We start from the raw sequence: 25,965 nt of genomic DNA, 5'->3' as shown, positions 1-25,965 counted from the left end.
TTTTAGTGGGTGCAATGCACCATCTTTGTACCCCTGACACAGAAATATACCATATTTTTCACCCTATAAGACGCACATAGGTTTTAGAGTAAGACAATAAGAAAAAAATATTTTTCATTACACCTCAGGTCAGACCAACAATCAGACCCCCAATGTTAATCAGATCTTAGCTGACAACCCCAATTAGACCCCCAATGTTAATAAGACCTCAGATCAGACCCCCATGCCTCATATCAGTCCTCCATGTCTCACATCAGCCCCCAGCCATATGTATAGCCTGCCCCTAGCCATATGTATAATCAGCCCCCAGCCATATGTATAATCAGCCCCCAGCCATATATATTATCAGCCCCCAGCCATTATTCAGCAGCCCCCAGACATTATTCAGCAGCCCCCAGACATTATTCAGCAGCCCCCAGACATTATTCAGCAGCCCCCAGCCTCAGATCACAAAATAAATAAACCACTTACCTCTCCTGCTCCTGCTCTTCTTCCTCCTGCTGTCGGCTGTGCTGTGTACTGGCGCTCACAGTGTGAGGTCACAGAGCGCCCTCACGCTGTGCGCAGCCACTGCACAGCCGACAGCCGAGGACCAGGAAGCAGTAAGTACAGAGCCTTCACCCCTTCCTGGTCCTCCGGTACTAATGAGCACTTCCATAATGGAAGCGCTCATTAGTATTCGCCCCATAAGATGCAAAAATATAATAGTTAATCCGTCTGTTAGTTCGGTGGGTGACATATTCCCATTTTTAGTGTGAGGTACACCTGCACTGCATATGTGACAGGGAAATTAATATAGTTAATCCGTCTGTTAGTTCGGTGGGTGACATATGCAGCGTACTCAAGTTGTGTGCAATAGGTGTTTCTGGGTGATGTAGTGCAATATACACTAACCTGGTACGGCTGACTCTCTGCAAGGGCAGGTATAGGTAAGGAATAGTTCGTGACGCCAGTGCCAAGTAAACGGTGGCACGCCGTTTGCGGATGCAGGAATAAATTGAGGAAACGTAGTCTTAAAACAGAACTCCAACTTTAGTAGTTTTCCAAGCAGAGACAATATAGGAAATGCAGTTCCTAAACATACAGTCGATTTTGCAATTCGGTCGATGCAGGCAATTCAGTTATAGCAGGGTAATTACAGAGTGTTGAACACAGGACTTGCAGCACAGGAGCTAGCACTCTATTTCTGTCTGATCCTGGAACATAGCATATCTTCACCAAGGCCCATCAACCCAGTTCTGGCTTTATATCCTTGGCTATAGCTTTATAAGTACCTCCTCTGTCTTTCTGAGTACCTCTTGCTTTCCTGATCTTTGCCTCTGTCTCTCTCAGCTTCTGAATGGTTCCTCAGGCTCTTAGTCTAAGGTATTCCTGCTTCTGCATATGGGAATTCAGGAGGGAATCTTCTCCTGAACAACAGGCTTCAGGCCTGGACTTGTCTCGGACATTGTCTAATCTCCAACTGTAGATTACAGATACTAGACTCCGTCTGCCTTGCACTTCCCTGACTGGCCTTTATATAAACTAGGGCTCTCTAGCTCCCTCTAGCGACTAGAAGCTGGAATGACACCCCTGCAGGCCTGTACATGCAAGTTTCAGAGTACCAGGGAAATACATAACATTACATTACATGACATTTTATAAAACTGACATACAACAACTTCTCCATAATTAAGGAGGGACGACAGCACACCAAGTGACACTTTGGTAGTGACGGGTATTACAGTTCCCGTACACTACATACCCCACTGCTTTAAGCTGAGTACGACCTCGTACTCCATCATGGGTCGCCCAACTGGAATCTCTACCTGAAACAGAAAAAAGAGACATGCAGGCATACATACATGTAATTCATCTGCATTTACATTTACATCAGGTCCAATTGGCAAAGGTGAAGGGTAGTGACAAGGGGCGTCGTTCTCTTCTCTCAGGATAATGAATGGAACGGGGGCGCTGACCTGGCACAGCGTAACATTATAACCAGGATAGTCCATGACAATGAATAAGTCCATGATAGAACAGCAAAATGGATAAAAGTTCTTGGAGGCTCAAATAACAAACATGAGTCCGTACCCAGGTTATTTCTTATTAAATCACAGAGGCTCTCATGCGGTGGAGTCCATCCCTGGGCACAATACTTTTAAAAGAGTAAGAATCTCAGAGGCTCAGGTACTTTTGAGTCTGTCTCCGGGCACGGTTCCTTAGTATGAAGTTGCACAATAAACGGACAGCAAAGACAAGTGCTGTAATACCCCTGATCAACCTGAAAAGGGGGTGAAGGGTACAAGGTGCAACAAAGGAACAGGCACAACTTGGCGTGGGTAGCAAAAGCAGGCAGGAGGTCCTGGAAACAAGCCTGGCCTTGCTGACTTTGTAATTTCAGTGGTCAACACCTACCACTGAGCCGTGGACAAACTGGCAGCCGCAACAAAGGACCAGGAAACATAGGACTCCTGTCCCGAAAGGGTTAACATCACTTCTGATGAAATCAATCAAAGGCCTAGCAGGCTGATTCACAGTGAAATATTGTAATCACTTGGCTCCGCTGGCAAGTTTCGTCTGTAGTAGTCCTCTACAGGAGGATGGGCCCACATAACTGTATCAGGGGGCAGCTGTAGGGTAAAGGGGCCCCTAATAGGTATTGGCCCATTAGGCCTAGGGGTGAACCCTCTGATGGACCGTGCCGGCCCTGGCATGATCACTGCAGGGTGTGACGTGCTTGGCACCGCCGCAGCAAGCGGTCCGGTGCTCTGGGTGCAGCAGTTTACGGCAATCGCGGGTCCGGTCTGGGACACTGACGGAGCGGTGGCAACAGAAGGCGGTTTACGGGTGGTGACAGGCACCCTTACCTCATCCTTCCTCGGCGGTGTCTGGATCCTGGCGGTGTATGTCTTGCGCAACTCCCGCAACTTCTCCTCCAGCCGGACGATCTGCTCACCGATACTTTCTGTGTCGGAGTCGCTGTCCTCTGTTGGCGCCGCCGGCGCAGGTACAGTCACCGATGACGCGGACTCGGCCTCTTCAGGTTCTGGCGATGCGTCTGGTCTCCGTCCCATCCGGATGTTCTGGAAGGTAGCACTAAGTCCTTTTAACTGCTCCAGCTCAGATATTGTCTTCTCCCGACGAGGCAGCTCGGGGGAAGGGTAGGGGCTCACCCATTTTTCCAACACGGTTGGCTGCCAGAAGACGTTCGGCCCAATGAAGGAGCTCCGCTCCTGGAAGGCGTGATGGGCCGGCTCTGGAGAGCGTTCAGGTTCCCGCTCGCAGCCAGAGTAGTCTTCTTCTTCTTCTGCCTCCCAGTCCTCAGGGTTTCGCTTGGACGGGTCACAGCAGTCGCATAAGGGCCTCGCAGGCTCTCGGCAGGGGTGTACTCCACTTCCTCTCCCTCACGGAGGCTGTGTTGGTACGAAGGGAGGTAGTCTCTTTTGACAGACCTTCGATTAACATAGAGGTCTCTGCCAGTTAGATAGTCCTGAATAAACCCGTAGCCACGGGATTTGTCAAATGAAAGCACCACTCCCTTTCTCCTTTCCAGGCGGGGTTGGGTGTGCGTATGCTTCTCATGTATGGTCTTGGTTAGCTCCTCATAGATAATTTTGGTCTTTGTGTTCCGCTTGATAGCGGCCTCTCGGATCTCCGCCATCAGGGAAGACCATTTGAAAGATGGCTGGAAAAAGTCCCTCCACGAGCCATAGTAGGGCTCGGGTTCTTTCTCCCTTGGGCGGCAGGCGGGTTGCTCCGGTCCCGGAGCATAGGCTGGTGGAGCCTCCTCTAGCCCTACACCGATGTCAGTCATCTTTTCAATTTCAGGTGCGGACGCTGCAGCAACACTCTGCTCACAATCCAACATGCTCGATCCTTCTGAGGAGAGCGATAGGGTCGCGTCAATTAGAGTAGCCAGCTCCTCCCATTGCACTGGGAGGCCGCCCCCCAGGTATTCTAGTATAGGGAAGGCGGTGTCCATGCTGGCAGACATGCAAATGTCCAGATAAGCCGTGGCGCCTGCCCTTGACCTTCTTCCCGCTTTTTCCTCAGAAAGGCGCCAATTTTTCCCGCCTTTTCGGGATGAAGGTGACGCAGCAGTAAATTCAGCAAGCTCAGCGGCCATCTTTAGGTACAAACGCTGTCTATTCACTGACGGCAAGCAGGAATGTTTAAAGTCCACAAAACCACACTCCAATGCGGCGATTTTCTTCCTCTGTGCAGCGCAACACTGCACAGCTCTTTTTAGAGTTTTTTGGTACACTTTGGGTATGATTTTCAGTCCACAAAGTCCACTTTAATAAAACGGTAATTTGTCACTTTGGTCACAGGGCAACGGTATAAGGCACAAAGTTCACGTTTCTTGCACTAGAAAGCGTGCGTATCCTGTTCGTGACGCCAAAAGAGAGGTGCAGCGTACTCAAGTTGTGTGCAATAGGTGTTTCTGGGTGATGTAGTGCAATATACACTAACCTGGTACGGCTGACTCTCTGCAAGGGCAGGTATAGGTAAGGAATAGTTCGTGACGCCAGTGCCAAGTAAACGGTGGCACGCCGTTTGCGGATGCAGGAATAAATTGAGGAAACGTAGTCTTAAAACAGAACTCCAACTTTAGTAGTTTTCCAAGCAGAGACAATATAGGAAATGCAGTTCCTAAACATACAGTCGATTTTGCAATTCGGTCGATGCAGGCAATTCAGTTATAGCAGGGTAATTACAGAGTGTTGAACACAGGACTTGCAGCACAGGAGCTAGCACTCTATTTCTGTCTGATCCTGGAACATAGCATATCTTCACCAAGGCCCATTAACCCAGTTCTGGCTTTATATCCTTGGCTATAGCTTTATAAGTACCTCCTCTGTCTTTCTGAGTACCTCTTGCTTTCCTGATCTTTGCCTCTGTCTCTCTCAGCTTCTGAATGGTTCCTCAGGCTCTTAGTCTAAGGTATTCCTGCTTCTGCATATGGGAATTCAGGAGGGAATCTTCTCCTGAACAACAGGCTTCAGGCCTGGACTTGTCTCGGACATTGTCTAATCTCCAACTGTAGATTACAGATACTAGACTCCGTCTGCCTTGCACTTCCCTGACTGGCCTTTATATAAACTAGGGCTCTCTAGCTCCCTCTAGCGACTAGAAGCTGGAATGACACCCCTGCAGGCCTGTACATGCAAGTTTCAGAGTACCAGGGAAATACATAACATTACATTACATGACATTTTATAAAACTGACATACAACAACTTCTCCATAATTAAGGAGGGACGACAGCACACCAAGTGACACTTTGGTAGTGACGGGTATTACAGTTCCCGTACACTACACATATACCCATTTTTGGTAAGAGATACATTTGCACTTTAAACGTGACAGGGAAATTAATATAGTTATCTGACCGTTAGTTCGGCCGGTGACATATACCTATTTTTGGTGTGAGATACACGTGCACTGCATATGTGACAGGGAAATTAATATAGTTTATTTGACCGTTAGTTCGGCCGGTGACAAATACCCATTTTTGGTGTGAGATACACGTGCACTGCATATGTGACAGGGAAATTAATATAGTTAATCCATCTGTTAGTTTGGCCGGTGACATATACCCATTTTTGGTGTGAGGTACACTTGCACTGCATACGTGACAGGGAAATTAATATAGTTAATCTGTTAGTTCGGTGGGTGACCTCAAAGAATGAGGAGAGTATCAAATAAGGGACGTGGCCCTGATCATGGTGCTGCTGGTGCTGGTGGAGCTCCTGTTGCAGGGAGAGGACGTGGTCGATCTGTGCCAGCTACACACTCAAATGAAACACCTTCCTCAGGTGCCTCTAGGCGACAGGACGTTCAGCGTCATTTTGTAGGCCCAAATACCGGTGTACGAATGGTGAGACCAGAACAAGTAGAAGCGGTAGTAGATTGGATGGCTACCAGTACCTCCAGTTCCTTCACATTGTCTCCCACCCGGTCCCCTGCTGAAACCGCAGAGTTGGCACCTGCAGCCCATGGGCTTCTGTCTTTCACCTCACCCCCTTGCAAATCAGCCATGCAGTCTGAGCCCCAAGTCATGCAGCAGTCTCTTATGCTTTTTGATTACTCTGCTAACGGGGTTTCCGTGGGCCATCCACCTAGCCCTGCCCCAGAAGTGGAAGAGATTGAGTGCACTGATGCCCAACCACTTATGTTTCAGGATGTGGACATGGGAGGACCACCGCAGCACGTCTCTGATGATGATGAAAAAACACAGGTGCCAACTGCTGCGGCTTTCTGCCATGTGTAGACTGGCAAGAAGGGCAGGGGTGAAGAGTGGGTGGAAGATGATGTGGAGGATGATGAGTAGAGATGTCCCGAACTATTCGCCGGCGAACAAAGCTTGTTCGCGTTCGCCGCGGCGGGCGAACATATGCGATGTTCGGTCCGCCCCCTATACGTCATCATTGAGCAAACTTTGACCCTGTACCTCACAGTCAGCAGACACATTCCAGCCAATCAGCAGCATACCCTCCCTCTCTGACCCTCCCACCTCCTATCAAATAGAATAGCAAGGACAGCATCCATTTTAGGGACAGCATCCATCTTAGATTCATTCTGAAGCTGCAGTGTCACAAATTTGACTAAGTTGTAATCGCAATGGGATTAATACAGGTTATATTAATCGCTTAGCGAATTCAACTTAGAGCTGGGTTCGTAATGGTTGTATTGCTAGAAAATAACGAAGATTGAGAATATAGTGCTATATTCATTATATTCGTCAATTCTAGCAATACAACCATTAGGAACTTAGATCTAAGTTGTAATCGCAATGCGATTAATACAGGTTATATTAATCGCATTGCGAATTCAACTTACCACACTCTGCGTCAACTACGTAATTTTCCATGGGAGTTTTGCCATGGATCCCCCTCCGGCATGCCACAGTCCAGGTGTTAGTCCCCTTGAAACAACTTTTCCATCACTATCGTGGCCAGAAAGAGTCCCTGTGGGTTTTAAAATTCGCCTGTCTATTGAAGTCTATGGCGGTTCGCCCGGTTCAACCGCTCGTGAACATTTGCGGAAATTTGCGTTCGCCGTTCGCGAACGGAAAATTTTATGTTTGCGACATCTCTAATGATGAGGTCCTAGACCCCACATGGAATCAAGGTCATGCGAGTGACGTGTGCAGTTTGGAGGAAGAGGTGGTGGTCACACAGCGCCAGCCGTTCAGCAAAAGAGGGAGCAGGGTGCAAAAGCAGAGTGGCCGTTCCCTAGCCAGTATGCCTGCTACTGCCCACTGCACCCAGGGACTGAGCACACCAAAGCCAGCTTCAAGGACTTTCGTGGCATGGCAGTTCTTCAGACAATATGCTGATGACAAGACGCAAGTGGTTTGCTCGCTGTGCAATCAGAGCCTGAAGCGATGCATAAACGTTCTAAACCTGAGCACAACCTGCATGACCAGGCATCTAAATGCAAAGCACGAGCTGAAATGGAGTACACACCTGAAAAACCACAAAAGATCTCACGGTCCTCTTGCTCCCTCTTCTGCTGTGGTCTCGGCCTCTTCCTCCCCCTCTGGAGTGACAGTGGCACCTGCCACCCCACAGAGGATGTTGCAGCAACACCACCACCTCCACCACCGTCACCCAGCATGTCCACACTGTCCCATGGAAGCGTTCAGCACTGGAGAGAAAGAGGAAGTACCCGCTTACCCACCCGCGATCCCTGGCCCTGAATGCCAGCATTTCAAAATTCCTGGCCTTTAAAATGCTGTCATTCCGTCTGGTGGAGACAGAGATTTTTAAAAACCTTATGGCGGTGGCTGTCCCACAGTACGTGATTCCCAGGCGCCACTACTTTTCCAGGCGAGCCATCCCTGCCCTGCACAACCATGTGGCGGACAAAATCAGGTGTGCACTGCGCAATGCCATCTGTGGCAAGGGCCACATAACTACCAATACATGAACCAGTAAGCACAGGCAGGGATGATATATCTCCCTAACTGCACACTGGGTAAATGCAGTGGCGGCTGGGCCTGAGGCAGATAGCAGCTTGGCGCATGTCCTACCTTCCTCGAGGATTGCAGGATATTTCTCGTTGCCTCCTGTTGCCTCCTCCTCTGCTTCCTCCTCTACCGCCTCCTCATCCGGCCAGCATAACACCAATTTCAGCACAGCCAGGGGGAAACGACAGCAGGCTGTTTTGAAACTCATCTGTTTGGGGGGAAAACCCCACACCACACCCACACACCCACACGCAGGAGCTGTGGACGGGCATGGAACAACAGACCGATGAGTGGTTGGTGCTGCTTAGCTTCAAGCTTGGCCAGGTGGTTTGGGATAATGGGCGAAATCTAGTAGCAGCTCTGGGGCTAGCCGGGTTGACGCACATCCCTTAGGCTACTTTCACACTAGCGTTCGGAGCGGATCCGTCTGATGTTTCATCAGACGGATCCGCTCCGATAATGCAGACGTTCGCATCCGTTCAGAACGGATCCGTCTGCATTAAAACTTAGAAAATTTTCTAAGTATGAAAGTAGCCTGAGCGGATCCGTTCAGACTTTACATTGTAAGTCAATGGGGAACGGATCCGCTTGAAGATTGAGCCATATGGTGTCATCTTCAAGCGGATCCGTCCCCATTGACTTCCATTGTAAGTCTGGACGGATCCGCTCGCCTCCGCACGGCCAGGCGGACACCCGAACTGAGCGGAGCGGAGGCTGAACGCTGCCAGACTGATGCATTCTGAGCGGATCCGCCTCCACTGAGAATGCATTGGGGCCAGACGGATGCGTTCTGGGCCGCTCGTGAGCCCCTTCAAACGGAGCGCATGAGCGGACACCCGAACGCTAGTGTGAAAGTAGCCTTACCTGGTGCATGTGCTGAATTACCCCGATATGTCAGAGCTGCTGCAGAAAGTGCGGGCCGTCTGTGCGCACTCTCGGCGTTCTCACCCTGCTGCTGCTCGCCAGTCTGCGATGCAGCGTAACTTCGGCCTTCCCGCTCACCGCCTCATATGCGACGTACCCACAAGGTGGAACTCCACCTTGCACATGCTGGACAGACTGTGCGAGCAGCAGCAGGCAATAGTGGAGTTTCAGCTGCAGCACACACGGGTGAGTCGCTCTGCGGAACAGCACCACTTCACCACCAATGACTGGGCCTCCATGCAGGACGTGTGTGCCGTGTTGTGCTGTTTCGAGTACTCTACCAACATGGCCAGTGCCGATGACACAGTCCTCAGCGTTACTATCCCATTTCTATGTCTCCTTGAAAAAACACTTCAGGTGATGATGGAAGAGGATGTGGCACAGGAGGAGGAGAAGGAAGAGGGATAATTTCCATGGTTATCAGGCCATTCATTCACAAGTGGCTCAGAGGGTGGGTTCCTGCACCAACAGAGGCCAGGTACACAACTGTCCAGTCAGGGCACAGTTCTGCAGGATGAGGATGATGATGATGAGGAGGAACCGTGTTCACAGCAGGGTGGCACCCAAAGCAACTTATGGGCATCAAAGGAGTGTGGCTGGGGGATACAGAGGACACAGATGATACACCTCCCACAGAGGACAGCTTGTCATTGCCTCTGGTCAGCCTGGCACACATGAGCGACTACATGTGGCAGTGCCTGCGAAACGACCGCCAAGTTGCCCACATTCTAACCACTGATAATTACTGATTGGCCACCCTGCTGGATCCCTGCTACAAGGCTGTCCTTAATTCCATCACTGGAGCGTGATCTGAATATGCGCGAGTACAAGCGCACGCTGGTAGAAGCGCTGCTGATGGCATTCACACCTGACAGCGGGGGCTCAGTGGAAGCACAAGGTGAAAGCGGAGGAGGAAGAGGAAGAAGTCGCTAACACAGCTGGGGCACCGCCAGGACCTCAGAAGGGAGGGTTAGCATGGCCAAAATGTGGAAAAGCTTTGTCAGCACGCCACAACAACCAGCACCGCCAACGGAATGTATTAGCAGGAGGCAGCATTTCAGCAACATGGTGGAGCAGTATGTGTGCACACGTCTACACATACTGACCGATGGGTCTGCCCCCATGGGCGTAGGAAGCGGGGGGGATGGATCCCCCCAAGGAAATAATGCGGGGGGGACAGGTATGGTCAAATCCTCCCCAGCGGCAGCGGGGCAATGTGTGCGGCGGGTCAGGCACTGAGATAAGCGCTTCCATTGTGGAAGCGAAGCGCTCATCTCCATAGTGATCTGTTTGTATCGCCGTCCTCAGGATAGCGATACAAACAGAAGGCTGTGCGGATGAGCAGGACAGGGAGGTGTGTCCCTTTCCTGTTCCTCTGATAGGCTGACGTCATCGCACCGCCTGAGCCGTACAGCGCTGGAGTCGGGACACAGGCGGAAGAGGCCTGCATCGCATCGCTCCAAAGAGGTAAGTATAAGTGTTCATTTAAAAAAAATATATATATACAATACTTTGTTTTACTGGCACATCATTTGGGGGAGGCTATTACTGGCACATGATTTGGGGGGGCTATTACTGGCACATGATTGGGGGGGCTATTACTGGCACATGATTGGGGGGGCTATTACTGGCACATGATTGGGGGGCTATTACTGGCACATCATTAGGGGGGCTTTTACTGGCACATGATTGGGGGGGCTGTTATTACTGCCACATGATTGGGCGGGCTGTTATTACTGGCACATGATGGGGGGGCTGTTATTACTGGCACATGATTGGGGGGGGCCGTTACTACTGACACATGATTGGGGGGGCTGTTATTACTGGCTCATGATTGGGGGGGCTGTTATTACTGGCACATGATTGGGGGGGCTGTTATTATTGGCACATGATGGGGGGGCTGTTATTACTGGCACATGATTGGGGGGGCTGTTATTACTGGCTGATGAGAGGCACTGGGGGGCTGATGAGAGGCACTGGGGGGCTGATGAGAGGCACTGGGGCTCTTATCTAAGATCTGATTGGGGGTAATTCATATTGGGGTCTGAGCTGAGGTGTGATCTGAGGTGATCTTATTAACATTGGGGATCTTATTGGCGCTGTTAGCTGAGGTCTGATTAACATTGGGGGTCTGATTGGTGGTCTGAGCTGAGGTGTAATGAAAAAATGTTTTTTCTTATTGTGCCCACTTCCAGCCCAGCTGCCCAGAGCACTGATCCGGAGCAGCTTGGAGAAAAAGGCCTCACAGTCTCCCACACTCCTTCTGCCCGGCCAAGCTAGCACCCCTGAGGCCAAGCCAGCCAGCACCCCTGAGTCTTCAGAACTGTAAGTGGGGAGGGGGGTTCACACACACACACACACTTAAAATTTAACAATATAAACAACTCGCAGTTTACTGAATAAGAATATACCCGGCGAGCAAAAATGCTGTCCCCCCCCCAGATTTTTGGGGGTTCCTACACCCATGTCTGCCCCATTCAACTTCTTGGTCTCCAAATTAGGCACATGGCCTGAGCAAGTGTATTGATCGAACGTGTGTTTAGCACGTTAAAATGAACCAGGCATTAAAATGAACCAGGCATGTCCGTACCTTGTGTATACAAGTATACTGGCTGCACCCAGCCATTGTTATAGTTCAGCACACTTTCTCTTTGCATTCTCTTTTCTATTTCCCAGTGTTTTGGGGTGTTCCCAGATTTATAAAAAATAAAAATGAAAAAATAAAAATAAAGGAAAAAAAATTAAAAAAAACAACAAAAATAGTGTTGGCTACCTCCTCCTCCACCGCCGCGTCCACCTACATCGCCACATCCACCGCCTCCTCAACCTCCTACTCCACTTTGACCTCCACCTCCTAGTTCAAGATTATTATTGATAATTTTTTTCCATTCTGTTATTTTAAGTTATCATTTCCCTATCCACATTTGTTTGCAGGGCAACTGTCCTGCTCTTACCCCCATTTTCCTTCTTTTTACAGACCTCTAGCCATTACTACGACTATTTTACAGCCATTTTAATGCACCAAAGTTCAGGTCCCCATTGACTTCAATGGGGTTCGTGTTCGAGTTCGGGTCCATGGGTCCGCTCATCCCTAATATTGACATAAATCCTGATAATACAATTTACACAAAAATATGTTTTTCCTGCTTTTTCTAGCTCATACCTAGCACTGTCAGCAGTTTTGCATAAAATGAAATGCTGACAGACTCTCTTTAACCTTGAAAAAGCAACTGACCATGGACAGATCTTTGCCTGTACAATATTTATTGCTTCCCTTCATTTGCATATGGATTACATGTATGTTTTCTCCCGAATGAATCAACGGATCACTAAGTGAAACGTATCATTAGATTCAGCAGAGCTAGCCCTACAAGACATTGGGGAGAATTATGAAGGCTTTTATGTCACCCTATTTGTGCCATAAAAGAGCAGGGCTTAGGCCCCTTTCACACGGGCGAGTATTCCGCGCGGACGCGTTGCGTGAGGTGAACGCATTGCACCCGCACTGAATACCGACCCATTCATTTCTATGGGGCTGTTCACATGAGCGGTGATTTTCACGCATCACTTGTGCGTTGCGTGAAAATCGCAGCATGCTCTATATTCTGCGTTTTTCACGCAACGCAGGCCACATAGAAGTGAATGGGGTTGCGTGAAAATCGCAAGCATCAGCAAGCAAGTGCGGATGCGGTGCGATTTTCACGCACGGTTGATAGGAGACGATCGGGATGGAGACCCGATCATTATTATTTTCCCTTATAACATGGTTATAAGGGAAAATAATAGCATTCTGAATACAGAATGCATAGTACAATAGCGCTGGAGGGGTTAAAAAAATAATAATAATGTAACTAACCTTAGTCCACTTGATCGCGATGCCCAGCATCTCCTTCTGTCTCCTTTACTGAACAGGACCTGTGGTGAGCATTCATTATAGGTCAAGGACCTGTGGTGACGTCACTCCGGTCATCACATGATCCATCACATGATCTTTTACCATGGTGATGGATCATGTGATGACCGGAGTGACGTCACCACAGGTCCTTGTCCTGTAATGAATGCTCACCACAGTCCTGTTCAGTAAAGGAGACAGAAGGAGATGCTGGGCATCGCGATCAAGTGGACTAAGGTTAGTTACATTATTATTATTATTTTTTAACCCCTCCAGCGCTATTTTACTATGCATTCTGTATTCAGAATGCTATTATTTTCCCTTATAACTATGTTATAAGGGGAAATAATACAATCTACAGAACACCGATCCCAAGCTCCAACTTCTGTGAAGAAGTTCGGTTTTGGGTACCAAACATGTGCGATTTTTCTCACGCGAGTGCAAAACGCATTACAATGTTTTGCACTCGCGCGGCAAAAATCGCGGGTGTTCCCGTAACGCACCCGCACATTTTCCCGCAACGCCTGTGTGAAAGAGGCCTTAGAGTGGCTCGCCGGATTCACTATAACTTACTGCTCAAGTCTGCGCCAGGCTCCTAGACTTCAGTTTCTGCCGCACAACTGCGGGAAATGTGACAAATTTATTAAGACACATCTGCCTCTTAATAAAGTAGGCGCATCTTACCCCAGCACTGGAAGATCAAGACTGGCACATGGGACCCCCAGTCTTGATAAATCTCCCCCACTGTGCCTGATTTACCAGCGAATTTTCCAGTGATAGATTCCCTTTAAGAACTATTAGCTGCTGTAATACATGAGTAGTACTGCAGATAAGGAGTCCAGATTTTACCATACTGCCTCGCATTTCCCCACTACACATTGCGGGGACTGCTGAGCTCGCATCCAAGAGGTCCTCCATTATCTGCACAAGAATTTCAGCGCAGTTTTGCAATCTTTGCAGTCTTTACCTGAAGTACAACTCATAATAATAGTCCTTAATCGAGGTGCCAGGCTCCCTCCCTCGCTAGGATATGCCCCCATTGCCTGATTGGTGCGGGACCCACACCGAGAACGGAGTGGGACTGGCCACTCTGCTATTTTTGGCGGCCCCATAGAAATGAATGGAGGGTAGCTGCGCATGTGCAGTGCACCCTCCATAACGTTCGGGGCTCCGTTCTCACTGTAGGTGCACCTATCAGACAATGGGGGCATATCCTAGCGATCTGCCCCCATTGTCTGAAATGGGAAAACTCCCTTTATTTAAAAAGAAATTCATGGTGGTTGCCAGTAATGGGCCTGAAGTAATAAATATTTTAGCATTTTAAGCAGCCTGAAATGAATCTCTGATGTGAGTTTTATTTACTGTAGCTTTTTTTTTGTGATTTTTATTATACTCAATGTGAAAGATGGACAACTCTACTGGCAACCAAAACCCCAACCCAGGTCCAATGACCCTTTCTGGCAACAAGCTTCATCAACAGAGGTGGAATTGACATCTTACGTGCTATTGGCTCTGCTCTCAGCACCTACCAAAAACCTCTTGTATGCAGCACAGATTGTGAACTGGTTGAGCAAGCAACAAAATGCTTTCGGAGGATTTTCTTCCACCCAGGTAGAGTCTTTGATATTTCTAGCTACGTAGTATTATACTATAGGTAGCTTGGAACTTAGAAGTACAGTAAAAATAGCTGTTCCACTGAGTCATTGAAAAGGCTCCATTTTAGCACTGCTTTTTAAATCTAAATAAGTAGGAAAATAAGTGCTGATTAAAGGGTTTCTACCACCAGAAATACTGTTATGTAGCTGACTGACATTAGCGATGCGCTAATGTCAGCACTACATCGCTGCCGAAATCCCGTGCCTGCACCGTTCACTTCTGTCTTCGGCGCAGTGAGTGAAGGCCGCTCTCCTGATGCCGGCTTCCTCACTGTGACGTAGTCGGCGCAGGCGCAGTGAGGAATCCGGCACCAGGATCGAATCATTCACTCAATGCGCCTGCGCCGATAACAGAAGTGAACGGCGCAGGCGCGGGATTTCGGCAGCGATGCGGCGGACCGTGCCATCAATCAAGAGGCGCTGGGCGGGCACAACACTGGACCTGGGCGGCATAATGGGTGAGTGGACGGAGCCTCTAGGTGCTGATTTTACTCCCACATAGCACCTAGAGGCTCATTAGCATATAATAAAAGTGCTTTTTTAACAAAAACAGCTGCAGGGACTAACGTTAGAAACATACTGTTATGTAGTGCTGACATTAGCGCATCGCTAATGTCAGTCAGCTACATAACAGTATTTCTGGTGGTAGAAACCCTTTAAATACTTAAAAAGGGGGTCAGAGGTATGTTGTTTTTCTTCTGCAGATTTCCATATCAACTGCAGATACAGAATTAAAAAATATCGGTATCTTTAGCCACCACTAGATGGAGCATATGAGCTTACTGCAAACGGTTTATACTTTACACATAATTATAAAGCAATATGCAATAAGCTCCTAAGCTCCCTCTAGTGATAAGTGCAGGACCAGAATTTTATCATTTACTTCTATGTCTATGCAGAGTATTTGGCACCCTGCTTTAGAAAAGGATGACTATAAAAACTTATTAGGAAAAGAATCGGCAAAAAATGTTGGACCTAGATATGACATGGTGTTAAGAGGTGAAGTGTAACTAACCTTTCAGTTTATTTTTAATATATTGTAGGGACAGTGGTGTTAAACATTTTTGTAATATACTACATTAGGCCTCATGCACACGACCGTTGTGTGCATCCGCGGCCATTGTTGCGGCCGTTGTTTCAATGGGTCCGTGGAAAAATCGGAAAATGCACCGTTTTGCAGCCGCATCCGTGATCCGTGTTTCCTGTCCGTCAAAAAAATAAGACCTGTCCTATTTTTTTGACGGACAACGGTTCACGAACCCATTCAAGTCAATGGGTCCGTGAAAAAACACGGATGCACACAAGATTGGCATCCGCGTACGTGGTCCCCCCCCTCCCTCCCCCTCCTAATTAAAATCTCCCCCCCTATCATTGGTGGCAGTGGAGAGTTCCGATTAGAGTCCCAGTTTAATCGCTGGGGCGCCGATCTGTAACCATGGCAACCAGGACGCTACTGCAGTCCTGGTTGCCATGGTTACTTAGCAATTTTTAGAAGCATTATACTTACCTGCGAGGCTGTGATGTCTGTGTCCGGCCGGGCGCTCCTCCTACTGGTAAGTGACAGGTCTGTGCTATAAGCAATGCGCCACACAGACCTTTCACTTACCAGTAGGAGGAGGGCCTGGCCGGTCACAGACATCGCAGCTCGCAGGTAAGTATAATGCTTCTAAAAATTGCTAAGTAACCATGGCAAACAGGACTGCAGTAGCGTCCTGGTTGCCATGGTTACCGATCGGACAGGGAAGACAGACAAGACAAAATACGGAAAATGAAGAGAGCATGCAGTACAGAGGGTTATGCAAAGAATGGTCAGGAGAAGCCGGGGTCAAATACCAGAAGAGTAGAGAAGTACCACAGGAGTCAGCAAAGAGTAGTCAGGTGGGAGCCGAGGTCAGAATACCAAGAGGGATGCGCAGTACAGGAGGAGCAGGCAAAGGATCGTCAGGGAACAGGATCAGGTAAGTATTCAGGAGTCAAACAAATCGCCAGGAACCTAAAATTAACAGGGAACCTGTGGCCAGCAGGCTGCCTGTTAAATACTGGCTACCTGGGGTTATGTGACGTGGCCAGCGTCACATGACCCACAACAGGAAGTACAGCTGAGCACTGAGTGCCCAGCTCGGTGCTCAGATCCTGCCTGGTACCTGGGGAAACTGGGGACGCCGGCCGTGCGGAGGAGACATGCGCAGCTGGTCTGTCCCGCCCCTCATCACCAAGGAGACGAGGACGCTGTGCGCGTCCTCGCTCCTGCACAGAAACGGGACGCCGGCGGCGCTGAGGAGAGTGAGCGCCCCGGCGTCTCGTGACAGTACCCCCCTTTTATGCGGGGCCACCGGACCCATGACTTCCGGCGATGGCCTTTCAGGGTGTTCTAAATGAAATTTTCAAACAAGTCTAGGAGCATGAACCTCCCTGGCGGGTACCCAAGATCTTTCTTCAGGTCCATACCCCTTCCAGTGAATCAGGTACTGCAAGGAATTACGCACCTTCCTGATGTCCACTATTTTAGACACCACATACTCGACAGCATCATTAACAAAAACCGGCAGAGGCGAGGCTTTTGATGGTACAACATATTTTTTAAGTAGAGATTTATGGAACACATTATGAATGTGGAATGACTCAGGCAGCTCCAACCTAAACGAAACCGGGTTAATCACCTCCTTGATCTTATATGGTCCAATAAAACGAGTAGCAAATGTTTTAGAATCTACCTTGAGAGAGAGATTCTTGGAGGATAACCATACCTTATCCCCAACCAGAAAATTCACCCCCCTTGAACATTTCCTATCGGCTTTGAGTTTTTGAGAACCTTGAGCCTTTTCTAGGTTCATTTGAACCCGGGCCCAAACTGTGAACAGTTCAGAGGAGAGCCTATCCTCCTCAGGGTTAGAGGAGGAGACGGATGACCCAGAATGAAAGCAGGGATGGAAACCATGTTTACAAAAAAAAGGTGAATCCCCAGCAGAAGAATTTAACACGGTTATTCAAAGCAAATTCAGGCAACGGAAGGAATTTGACCCATAATTGCTGGTCATCAGCAACATACAACCTCAAGAATTGTTCCACAGACTGATTAAGGCGTTCAGTCTGCCCATTACTCTCGGGATGGTAGGTGGAAGAAAAAGACAATGAAATTTTACATCTTTGACAGAAGGCCCTCCAGAATTTGGACACAAACTGTACACCCCTGTCAGAAACAATATTTTTTGGGATACCGTGTAAACGAACAATCTCTCTCACAAAAATAGACGCCAGGGTTTTGGCATTCGGAAGTTTAGACAGGGGAATGAAATGAACCATCTTGCTAAACCTATCAACCACTACCCAAACCGCCGGCGGTAGGTCAGTTATAAAGTCCATCGAGATATGGGACCAGGGTCTACTGGGAATGGGTAGGGGTGGTAGGTTACCAGCAGGGCGAGTCCTAGGTGTCTTGGACCTGGCACAAACCTCACAGGCTGACACGTAGGACTTGACATCCTTGGTCAGAGTGGGCCACCAATAAGATCTAGAAAACAGATCCTTAGTGCCCTCAAAACCTGGATGTCCACAAAAGGCAGAATCGTGACACTCACCCAACAGCTTGAGACGATATTGTACAGGAACAAATAACTTATCTGTTGGGGTGGATGCCGGTGCCAGATGTTGTTCAGCCTTAATGCGAGCCGAGATATTCTAGGTTAGAGCTGCTAAGAAGATGTTTGCTGGTGCCTCAGTGGGTTGAAAAGCATGGAGGCTCCGAGATAGTGTGTCTGACTTCATATTTTTACTTCCCGGCCTGAACGTAATGGAGAAATCAAAACGAGTAAAAAACAGAGCCCATCTGGCTTGACGGGGATTCAACCTCTTAGCAGACTCAAGAAACATTAGGTTTATATGGTCAGTGACAACAGTTACCCGATGCCTTGCCCCCTCTAAAAAATGTCTCCACTCTTCAAATGCCCATTTAATAGCCAGCAGCTCCCTATTCCCTATGTCGTAGTTTTTCTCCGTGGGAGAGAATTTCCTGGAGAAGAAGTCTCAGTTTAGTGAGGCTAGCAGGACCTTGTGAAAGGACTGCTCCTGCGCCGTCCTCGGACGCATCCACCTCCACAATAAAGGGTCTCTCCTGATCAGGCTGGATCAGAATGGGAGCGCTACTAAATGCCTTTTTTAATGTTTCAAATGAAGAGATGGCCTCAGTAGACCAGTTCTCCAAATCCGACCCTTTCTTAGTAAGGTCGGTCAACGGTTTAGCAATTACAGAAAAATTCATAATAAATTTACGATAGTAATTAGCGAAACCCAAAAACCGTTGTAAGGCCTTTAAGGATGAAGGCCTTACCCATTCCTTAATTGCTAGTACCTTACCAGGATCCATCTTAAAGGCGTGTGGAGTCAGAACATGCCCTAGAAACAGTATCTCCTGTACACCAAAGACACATATATATAACTTTTTTTATATACTGTATAAACATACAAATATGTCCTACCTCACCTTTCCTCTCGAATCAACATATCAAATTCTAAATGACCAACTTAAAAAAAATGCAATATCACCAGATATTTATTCTATATGTGTTACTGTGCTACCACCTTGTGGCTGCGATATGTATTACAATATTTTTAGGATATTGTTAACATGTCACAATATTGTATCCAATTTGTAACTAAATCCAAGCCAAAGTAAGGGTGGATGTATATGTACATGTACAACTCCTCTAAACCTCTCCTTTGCTGATATTTCTGTAACGTTACCCTTTGGATAATCTAGTATACATTATTTTTTAGCATTTTAATTAACACCAGGTGTTTGCAACCCTCCAAAGGACACTATTGTGGCTCTTCAGGCCTTGGCTTTATATGCAGAGGCTACATTCAATGACAAGGGAGATGCGACTGTGACAGTGACTTCAACCAAAGGGTTTCAGGAACAGTTTCGGGTGAACAACGAAAATCGGCTTCTCCTTCAGAGAACATCACTTCCAGACATCCCTGGAGAGTACACAGTGACATCGAGTGGGAATAATTGCGTCTATGTGCAGGTCGGTCAGATGCAAATTTACCTGTTAATGAATTATCCATCTGAAATGCACATTCTACTAGAGTTAGTTGTTCGCACCACTTTACGTTTTACATAGCTCTGCTATATGCTTAGCATGGCCATTCTGATGCTAAATACATTAGCTGCATGCCTAGAAGATAGTGTAAGTGTGCAATATTAATGGCATAGTGTAGTAGTCAGGATAATACATGCTACATCTGTATATATAACAATTAAGTAACATTACATTATCTTATCCCATGCCGAGTTCCAGTATAAGGTCCAGAGCTTCAGTAACAATTCTGCAGTCTTCAGAGCTCATATCTACAGGTGCAGTACTCCTTACTGGTTTGGAGTTTATGTCTAGGCAAATTAATGTCTTGGAGACATGTCAAGGTTCTGTATAGAAATCTGAAGTTCCATGGCATAGGAGAATCAGCTAATCTTTTGTAGTCTTTATTGAGGAAAAGATTCATGGTCAACAGTCTGGTAACATAGCATCTTAAAGAGGCACTCCAATTATTATTTTTTTCTCTTTTGATCCATTTGTAATGACCATCTGGTAAATAGTTGTGTAGTTATTTTTTTACTAATCGTTTTCTTCCCAAATTATCAGCCTTCGGTCTGTTCCATCACTGAGTTACCTGACTCATTGAATCATACAGGCTCTTCAGTGTGGCCAAGAGGTCAGTCTCTATGCATGCCTATTGCAGCTATGCTGGTTGTGTGCAAGACGGCAGAGCTAGACTTCACCTATAGCAGTTGCCTTTCTCAAGTCCTAACAATAGCCCCAGGACTGCCCTAAAACGGCATGACACAATATATACGAAGCACATATCAATACTGGCAGAAAACAAGACACTAAAACTAAATCATGGGTGGGTGACAGAAACCAAATGCCGAGGGTCACAGAAGATTTATAGCATACAGGTAGTTAGAAGACAAAAAAAAAACAGTAAGAAATGGAGCAATACTGAACTGAATATATCTGAACTCAGCCAGAAACAATGCAACAGCAAAGCAGCAAACAAATCCCAAACACATCAAGAAAGACTGAAGAACTACAGATCCCAGAATAGCAAATGCACCAGACCAGAAAAACAACTATACCTGACTGACAATCAGAATGGAGTGAGGTCTGAATATATAAAGGCTGAACAATTAACAACTCCACCTTATTCAAGCAGGCAAAACTAAGCAATAACCAAACCTGGATTCAGATGCAAAGCATTTAGATAGATACTGCCCAAAGGAAATTAGAAATTCAAAGAACATAAAGTAACAGGGGGACCCCCTGTTACTCATAACAACTATGAGATTCTGAATGTGCGTCTCATAGGCTTGTGTAGAAGAACCAACATTTAGTGCAGAAACAGTGTTGACGCTGTATAATTCAGTGAGTCAAAGTGCAATAAAATTATGCAAATAAGGCCTCATGCACACGACCGTTTTTCGGGTCTGCATCCGAGCCGCAGTTTTTGCGGCTCGGGTGCGGACCTATTCACTTCAATGACAGACAAGAATAGGCATATCTACAATGGACCACCCGTTCCGTTCCGCAAATTGCGGAAGGCACACCGGCGGCTTCCATTTTTTTGCGGATCCGCGGTTTGCAGACCGCAATAAACGGAACAGTCGTGTGCATGAGGCCTAAAGCAATGGAACAGACACTAATAACTTGAAAGCCAAGCAAGGAGTCCAGCTATTCACCAGATGGCCCTTTCATTTGCATCCAGCACACAGGTCACAAATCCACTCTCTGAGAATTGTGTTTACAGTTTTTGAGTTTCCGTGTCATTAGAGATAGCACTTCCTGCACTGATCCCTCCATTAATTTTTATAGAACTTTCAAAAAATGTTTTGGAAGTCCCATAGAAGGCAAAGGAGAGAGGTGCATTGTGCTCCTGGCACAGTGAGATGAGACCAGGCCCTATTTGGAGATAGGAGTGATTCCCAGAGGTAGGACTGCACCTATCAGATCGGACAACCTCTTTATCAGAGATTATGAAAGCAATGAAATTGAACATTGATATTTATTATTTCAGAAGGTTTTATAATATTTCACTTTCTTACAATGAGTGAAATTTAGTTTTGTAAGTCTAGAAAACTATTTACAGCTTTCCCATCTGTTTGGTCATTGTGTTTCTGTTTCTTTCTATTTATAGAGTCTCTAATTAAGCTCATTATTCCCCAGGCACTGCTGAGATATAATGTCCCTCTCCAGAGAAATGATGGTACCTTCAGGATCCGTCTGGATGTAAGACCAATTCAGTGCACTAGAGGCCTCCCCACAAAGCTTCAAATCAACATTTTTGTAGTGTGAGTCTGAATAGATAATGTCAAAAATACAACACAATGTTTGGGTAATGGCCCCCTATCATGACACGTGACACACGAAGGGCTTTTTCAGACGACTGTAGTGTTTTGTTGTCAGCAAATTGCAGATCCCCAAAACACAGATACCGGCCATGTGAGGTCCACATTTTGTGGAACGCACATGGCCAGCCCTATAATAGAAATGCCTAATCTTGTCTGCAATTGTGGACAACAATAGGACATGCTATATATTTTTTGCTGGGCAATGAAACAGAAGTATGAATGCGGACAGAACACAGTGTGCTGTCCGCATCTTTTGCAGTCCCATTGAAATAAATGGGTCACATAAATACAATGATCCTTAAGGCATTTACTCCCTGGCTGCTTCCTTAATGTTCCAGCAGAGCAAACAGCGCTCTGCTGGATCAATGAGAGATGTGTGTGTCTGCACACTACTGTCTATCTCTGGCTGACACCGAATTGTATAATAACTGCAGACAGGAGGGTGCGCAATCTTGGAGAGGAACACAGCTATCTCCTTGCTGAAAGGTTCTACGGTACACTGAAAGGAGATGAAAACTCTGATCACTGGAAACTAAAGGACCTTTCATGTCATGAATCTAAGGGGCCAGAAGCAGGAAGAGAATACTGGGGAAGATTTATCAAACTGGTGTAAAAGAAAACTGGCTTAGTTTCCCATAGCAACCAATCATATTCCACCCTTCATTTTCAAAAGAAGCTCTGAAAAATGAAAGGTGGAATCTGATTGGTTGTTATTGGCAACTAAGCCAATTTTATGTTACACCAGATTGATAAATCTTCCCCACAGTGTGTAAGTGTAGAGATCTTTTAATAAAGATAACCATGTGTGTATGTGTCTGAGAGAAAGATGTATATGTAGCAGGACTGTGTTTGTTAGGTGTGTTTAGCAGTGCTGTGTGTATATATAGAGCTGTGTTTGTTGTCTAAACCTGAAGTGTGTCTTATAGTCAGTGCGTATTATTGTCCCAAAAATACAGTATATATGTGGGCCAATAGAAGGGGATCTGACACCTAATTGTTTATATTGTAGATGACACTGTGGTTTGCACTCAGCAGCTGGTGGTCGGGTTGAGGGAGAATGATACTGCACCTCCCACTCACTAGTGTAGTGGAGAGAGGCTCTTGCTATACTCACAGTCAGCGGCCACATTTAAGTGCTGTACAGGAATGTGCAACGTGATGTGGGCAGTACCAAGTTGGGGGGAGAGAACTTAAAGGGGTTGTCCCATCATCGACGATGGGGGCATATCGCTAGGATATGCCCCCATTGTCTGATAGGTGCAGGTCCCATCTCTGGGACTCGCACCTACACTGAGAATGTAGAGGGGAAAGGTAGTGGAGGGCATACTGCACATGCGCAGCCGTCCTCCATTAAATTCTATGGGTCTGACGAAAATATCTCAATAAAATAAGTCCTCAGTAAAATAAATCGCTGCTCTCGCCCGTGCAGAAGCTGAGGCAGCAAAAGTAAGGTCTTCCTTTGCTGCACAAGAGATGCAACTAAATAGAGCGCGTCAAAAGAAAAAGAGAGAGCACGCCTGCAAGCATCACTGGAAGTAGAGACAGCATGGCTGCAAGCGTCACTGGAAAAACTTGCCGCAGACAAAGAAGCAGCAGCTGCCGTCGCCAAAGCAGTGTTCCTAGAAGCCTTGGAGTTCCCCGAATCCGAGAAACATAGCCAAGTACTTGGGCCAGACCTAGATGAACAAGATCCAACACAGCGTGTCTCAGAATACATCCATCAGCATCCCAAGACAGATGACGATTATGATCCAGTATATCAGCCAGCTTATACAGAGTGCCAAAGAGCCTACCTTGAGCCGCAGTACCTCAAGCAGGACGGTATACGACAAAGCGATGCTGACCACAACTACCGCCCTACAGAACGAAATCAACAACCTTTGCTTCGACTTAAAGGGAACATTCGCGTCAGAACGGTATTATACAGACTTTCCTAAGCCCGAAACCCCTAAAAGGTATGGTGATACACCACATATGCGTTAACTAGGCTGCCATAGACTTCGCTAAGTTCTTTGCTAAACGAGAGCTGGTTACCAAAGGACTTATAAAGTTCACCGATCGCCCTGAGAACTACAGGGCATGGCGAGCCTCCTTCCAGAACGCCATACGGGACTTAGATCTTTCCTGTAGTGAGGAGTTAGATCTCTTGGTAAAGTGGCTCAGAAGCGAGTCTGCTGAACATGCCAAAAGAATAAGAGACATTAACATAAACTATCCGGACAAAGGTCTAAAGATGGTGTGGGAAAGACTTGATGAGTATTATGGGTCAATAGAAGCTATAGAAAATGCTTTATATAAGAGAATTGATAATTTTCCAAGAATAATGGGTAGGGGTTACCAGAAACTCAGGGAACTCAGTGACTTGTTGATAAAGGAACAGGTTGCTCAGGCAGGAGAAGATCTGCCGGGGCTAGCATTCCTGGACACCTCCAGAGGTGTCAATCCAATTGTCCAAAAACTCCCTTTTAATGTACAGGAGAAGTGGATCACCCATGGTTCCCATTATAAACAGGTTCATAATGTACCATTCCCCCCCCCCCCCTTTCGTGGTGTTTGTAGACTTTGTTACTCAACAGGCGAGGATTAGAAATTATCCCAGTTTTGACTTTACATTGTCATGTCCCACTACCCCTGGTGTCAAACCTCATAAAACACCAGTGGCAGTCCACAAAACTAACGTTTCCTCCACAGTTTCTCCTTACAGGTCGTTTAAATCTTCTCAAGAAGAGAACATACCCAAAGATCTTCCCAAACAATGCCCCCTGCACAAGAAACCACATTCTCTACTAAAATGCAGAGCCTTCAGGGAGAAGTCTTTAGAGGACCGCAAATAATTCCTCAAAGAAAACAACATCTGCTTCAGGTGCTGCGCTACAACATCGCACTTTGCCAGGAACTGAAAGGTCAGTGTGACATGCACAGAATGCGGTAGCACAGAACACAACATGGCTTTACACCCTGGAACACCCTCTCAGGAATTATCCCAAGCAGAGGAGCATGACAGAAAGCAGATAGACACCGATATAGATACCCAAGTAGTTACTTCTCACTGTACAGAGATCTGTAAAGGACTAGCAGGATGGAAGTCCTGCTCAAAAATCTGCCTTGTCAGAGTTTATCCGGTCGGCCACCGAGATAAGGCAATCAAAGTATATGCAACCTTAGATGATCAAAGCAACAGGTCTTTAGCTAAATCCACCCTCTTCGACACCTTCAACATCGTAGGGCTCGGTTCTCCCTACTCCTTAAGGACAGGTGCAGGTACCGTTAAGATGGCGGGGAGGAAAGCAACTGGGTACAAGGTAGAGTTTGTGGATGGTCAGACCTGCTTGTCCCTGCCAACCATACTGGAGTGCAATCACATTCCTGACAACCGGTCAGAAATACCTCCACCAGAGGTAGCGGCATACCACCCCCACCGTATAGCTCTCCTGATACCGGTTATGGACCCAAAAGCCCGGATAGTCTTACTCCTTGGAAGAGACATACTACGAGTTCATAAGGCTAGAGGACAGATTAACGGTCCCCAAAATGCTCCCTATACGCCCAGAGACTTGACTTAGGATGGGTCATCATAGGAGACGTCTGTCTAGGAGGAGCACACAAGTGACCTCAGTCAACAGTATGCTCACCAACACACTTGAAAATGGATGTCCTTCCCTATTCTAGCCATGTTCACCTCCTGTGAAGACCACACCTGCGATGGTGAGCAAGATTGCTTAGGGTGCCTAGTTTTCCATAGGACAAGAGAAGACAACAGGGTCGCAATGTCCATAAAAGACAGGCTGTTCTTGGATATCATGGATCAAGGAATAGTAAAAGAAAGGGAAAAAACTGGGTCGCACCTTTACCGTTACCAGAGACAGCGCTTACCTAACAACAAAGAACTTGTCTACAGTCAATTCATCTCCCTCAAACACAAACTTCAGAGGACACCAGAGACGAAAGAACATTTCTTTACCTTCTTAGAAAGAATATTCCAGAATAACCATGCAGAAATGGCACCCACGCTCTAAGACTCCGAGGCGTGTTGGTACCATATTCGCGTGTATCATCCTAAAAAAACAGGGCAGATACGTGTAGTATTCGACTCGAGCGCCAGGTGCGAAGGCGTCTCGCAGAGATTTCGTAGA

The 25,965-nt window shown here is 47.1% G+C and overlaps 1 protein-coding gene across 1 annotated transcript in view; it reads left to right on the top strand.

Moving 5' to 3' along the window:
* LOC121003906 (alpha-2-macroglobulin-like protein 1) overlaps positions 1–25,965 on the top strand; it is a 172,680-nt gene that overhangs the window by 118,745 nt on the left and 27,970 nt on the right. The window contains exons 29-31 of the mRNA XM_040435848.1: positions 14,178–14,383; positions 19,239–19,454; positions 21,648–21,772. Of these exons, the coding sequence (XP_040291782.1) occupies positions 14,178–14,383; positions 19,239–19,454; positions 21,648–21,772 (547 nt within the window). The remainder of the gene's footprint in view (positions 1–14,177; positions 14,384–19,238; positions 19,455–21,647; positions 21,773–25,965) is intronic.

The sequence above is a fragment of the Bufo bufo genome, chromosome 6 (genome assembly GCF_905171765.1).
Source record: "Bufo bufo chromosome 6, aBufBuf1.1, whole genome shotgun sequence".
Classification (NCBI taxonomy): domain Eukaryota; kingdom Metazoa; phylum Chordata; class Amphibia; order Anura; family Bufonidae; genus Bufo; species Bufo bufo.
This window is presented reverse-complemented; position numbering and strand designations above follow the sequence as displayed.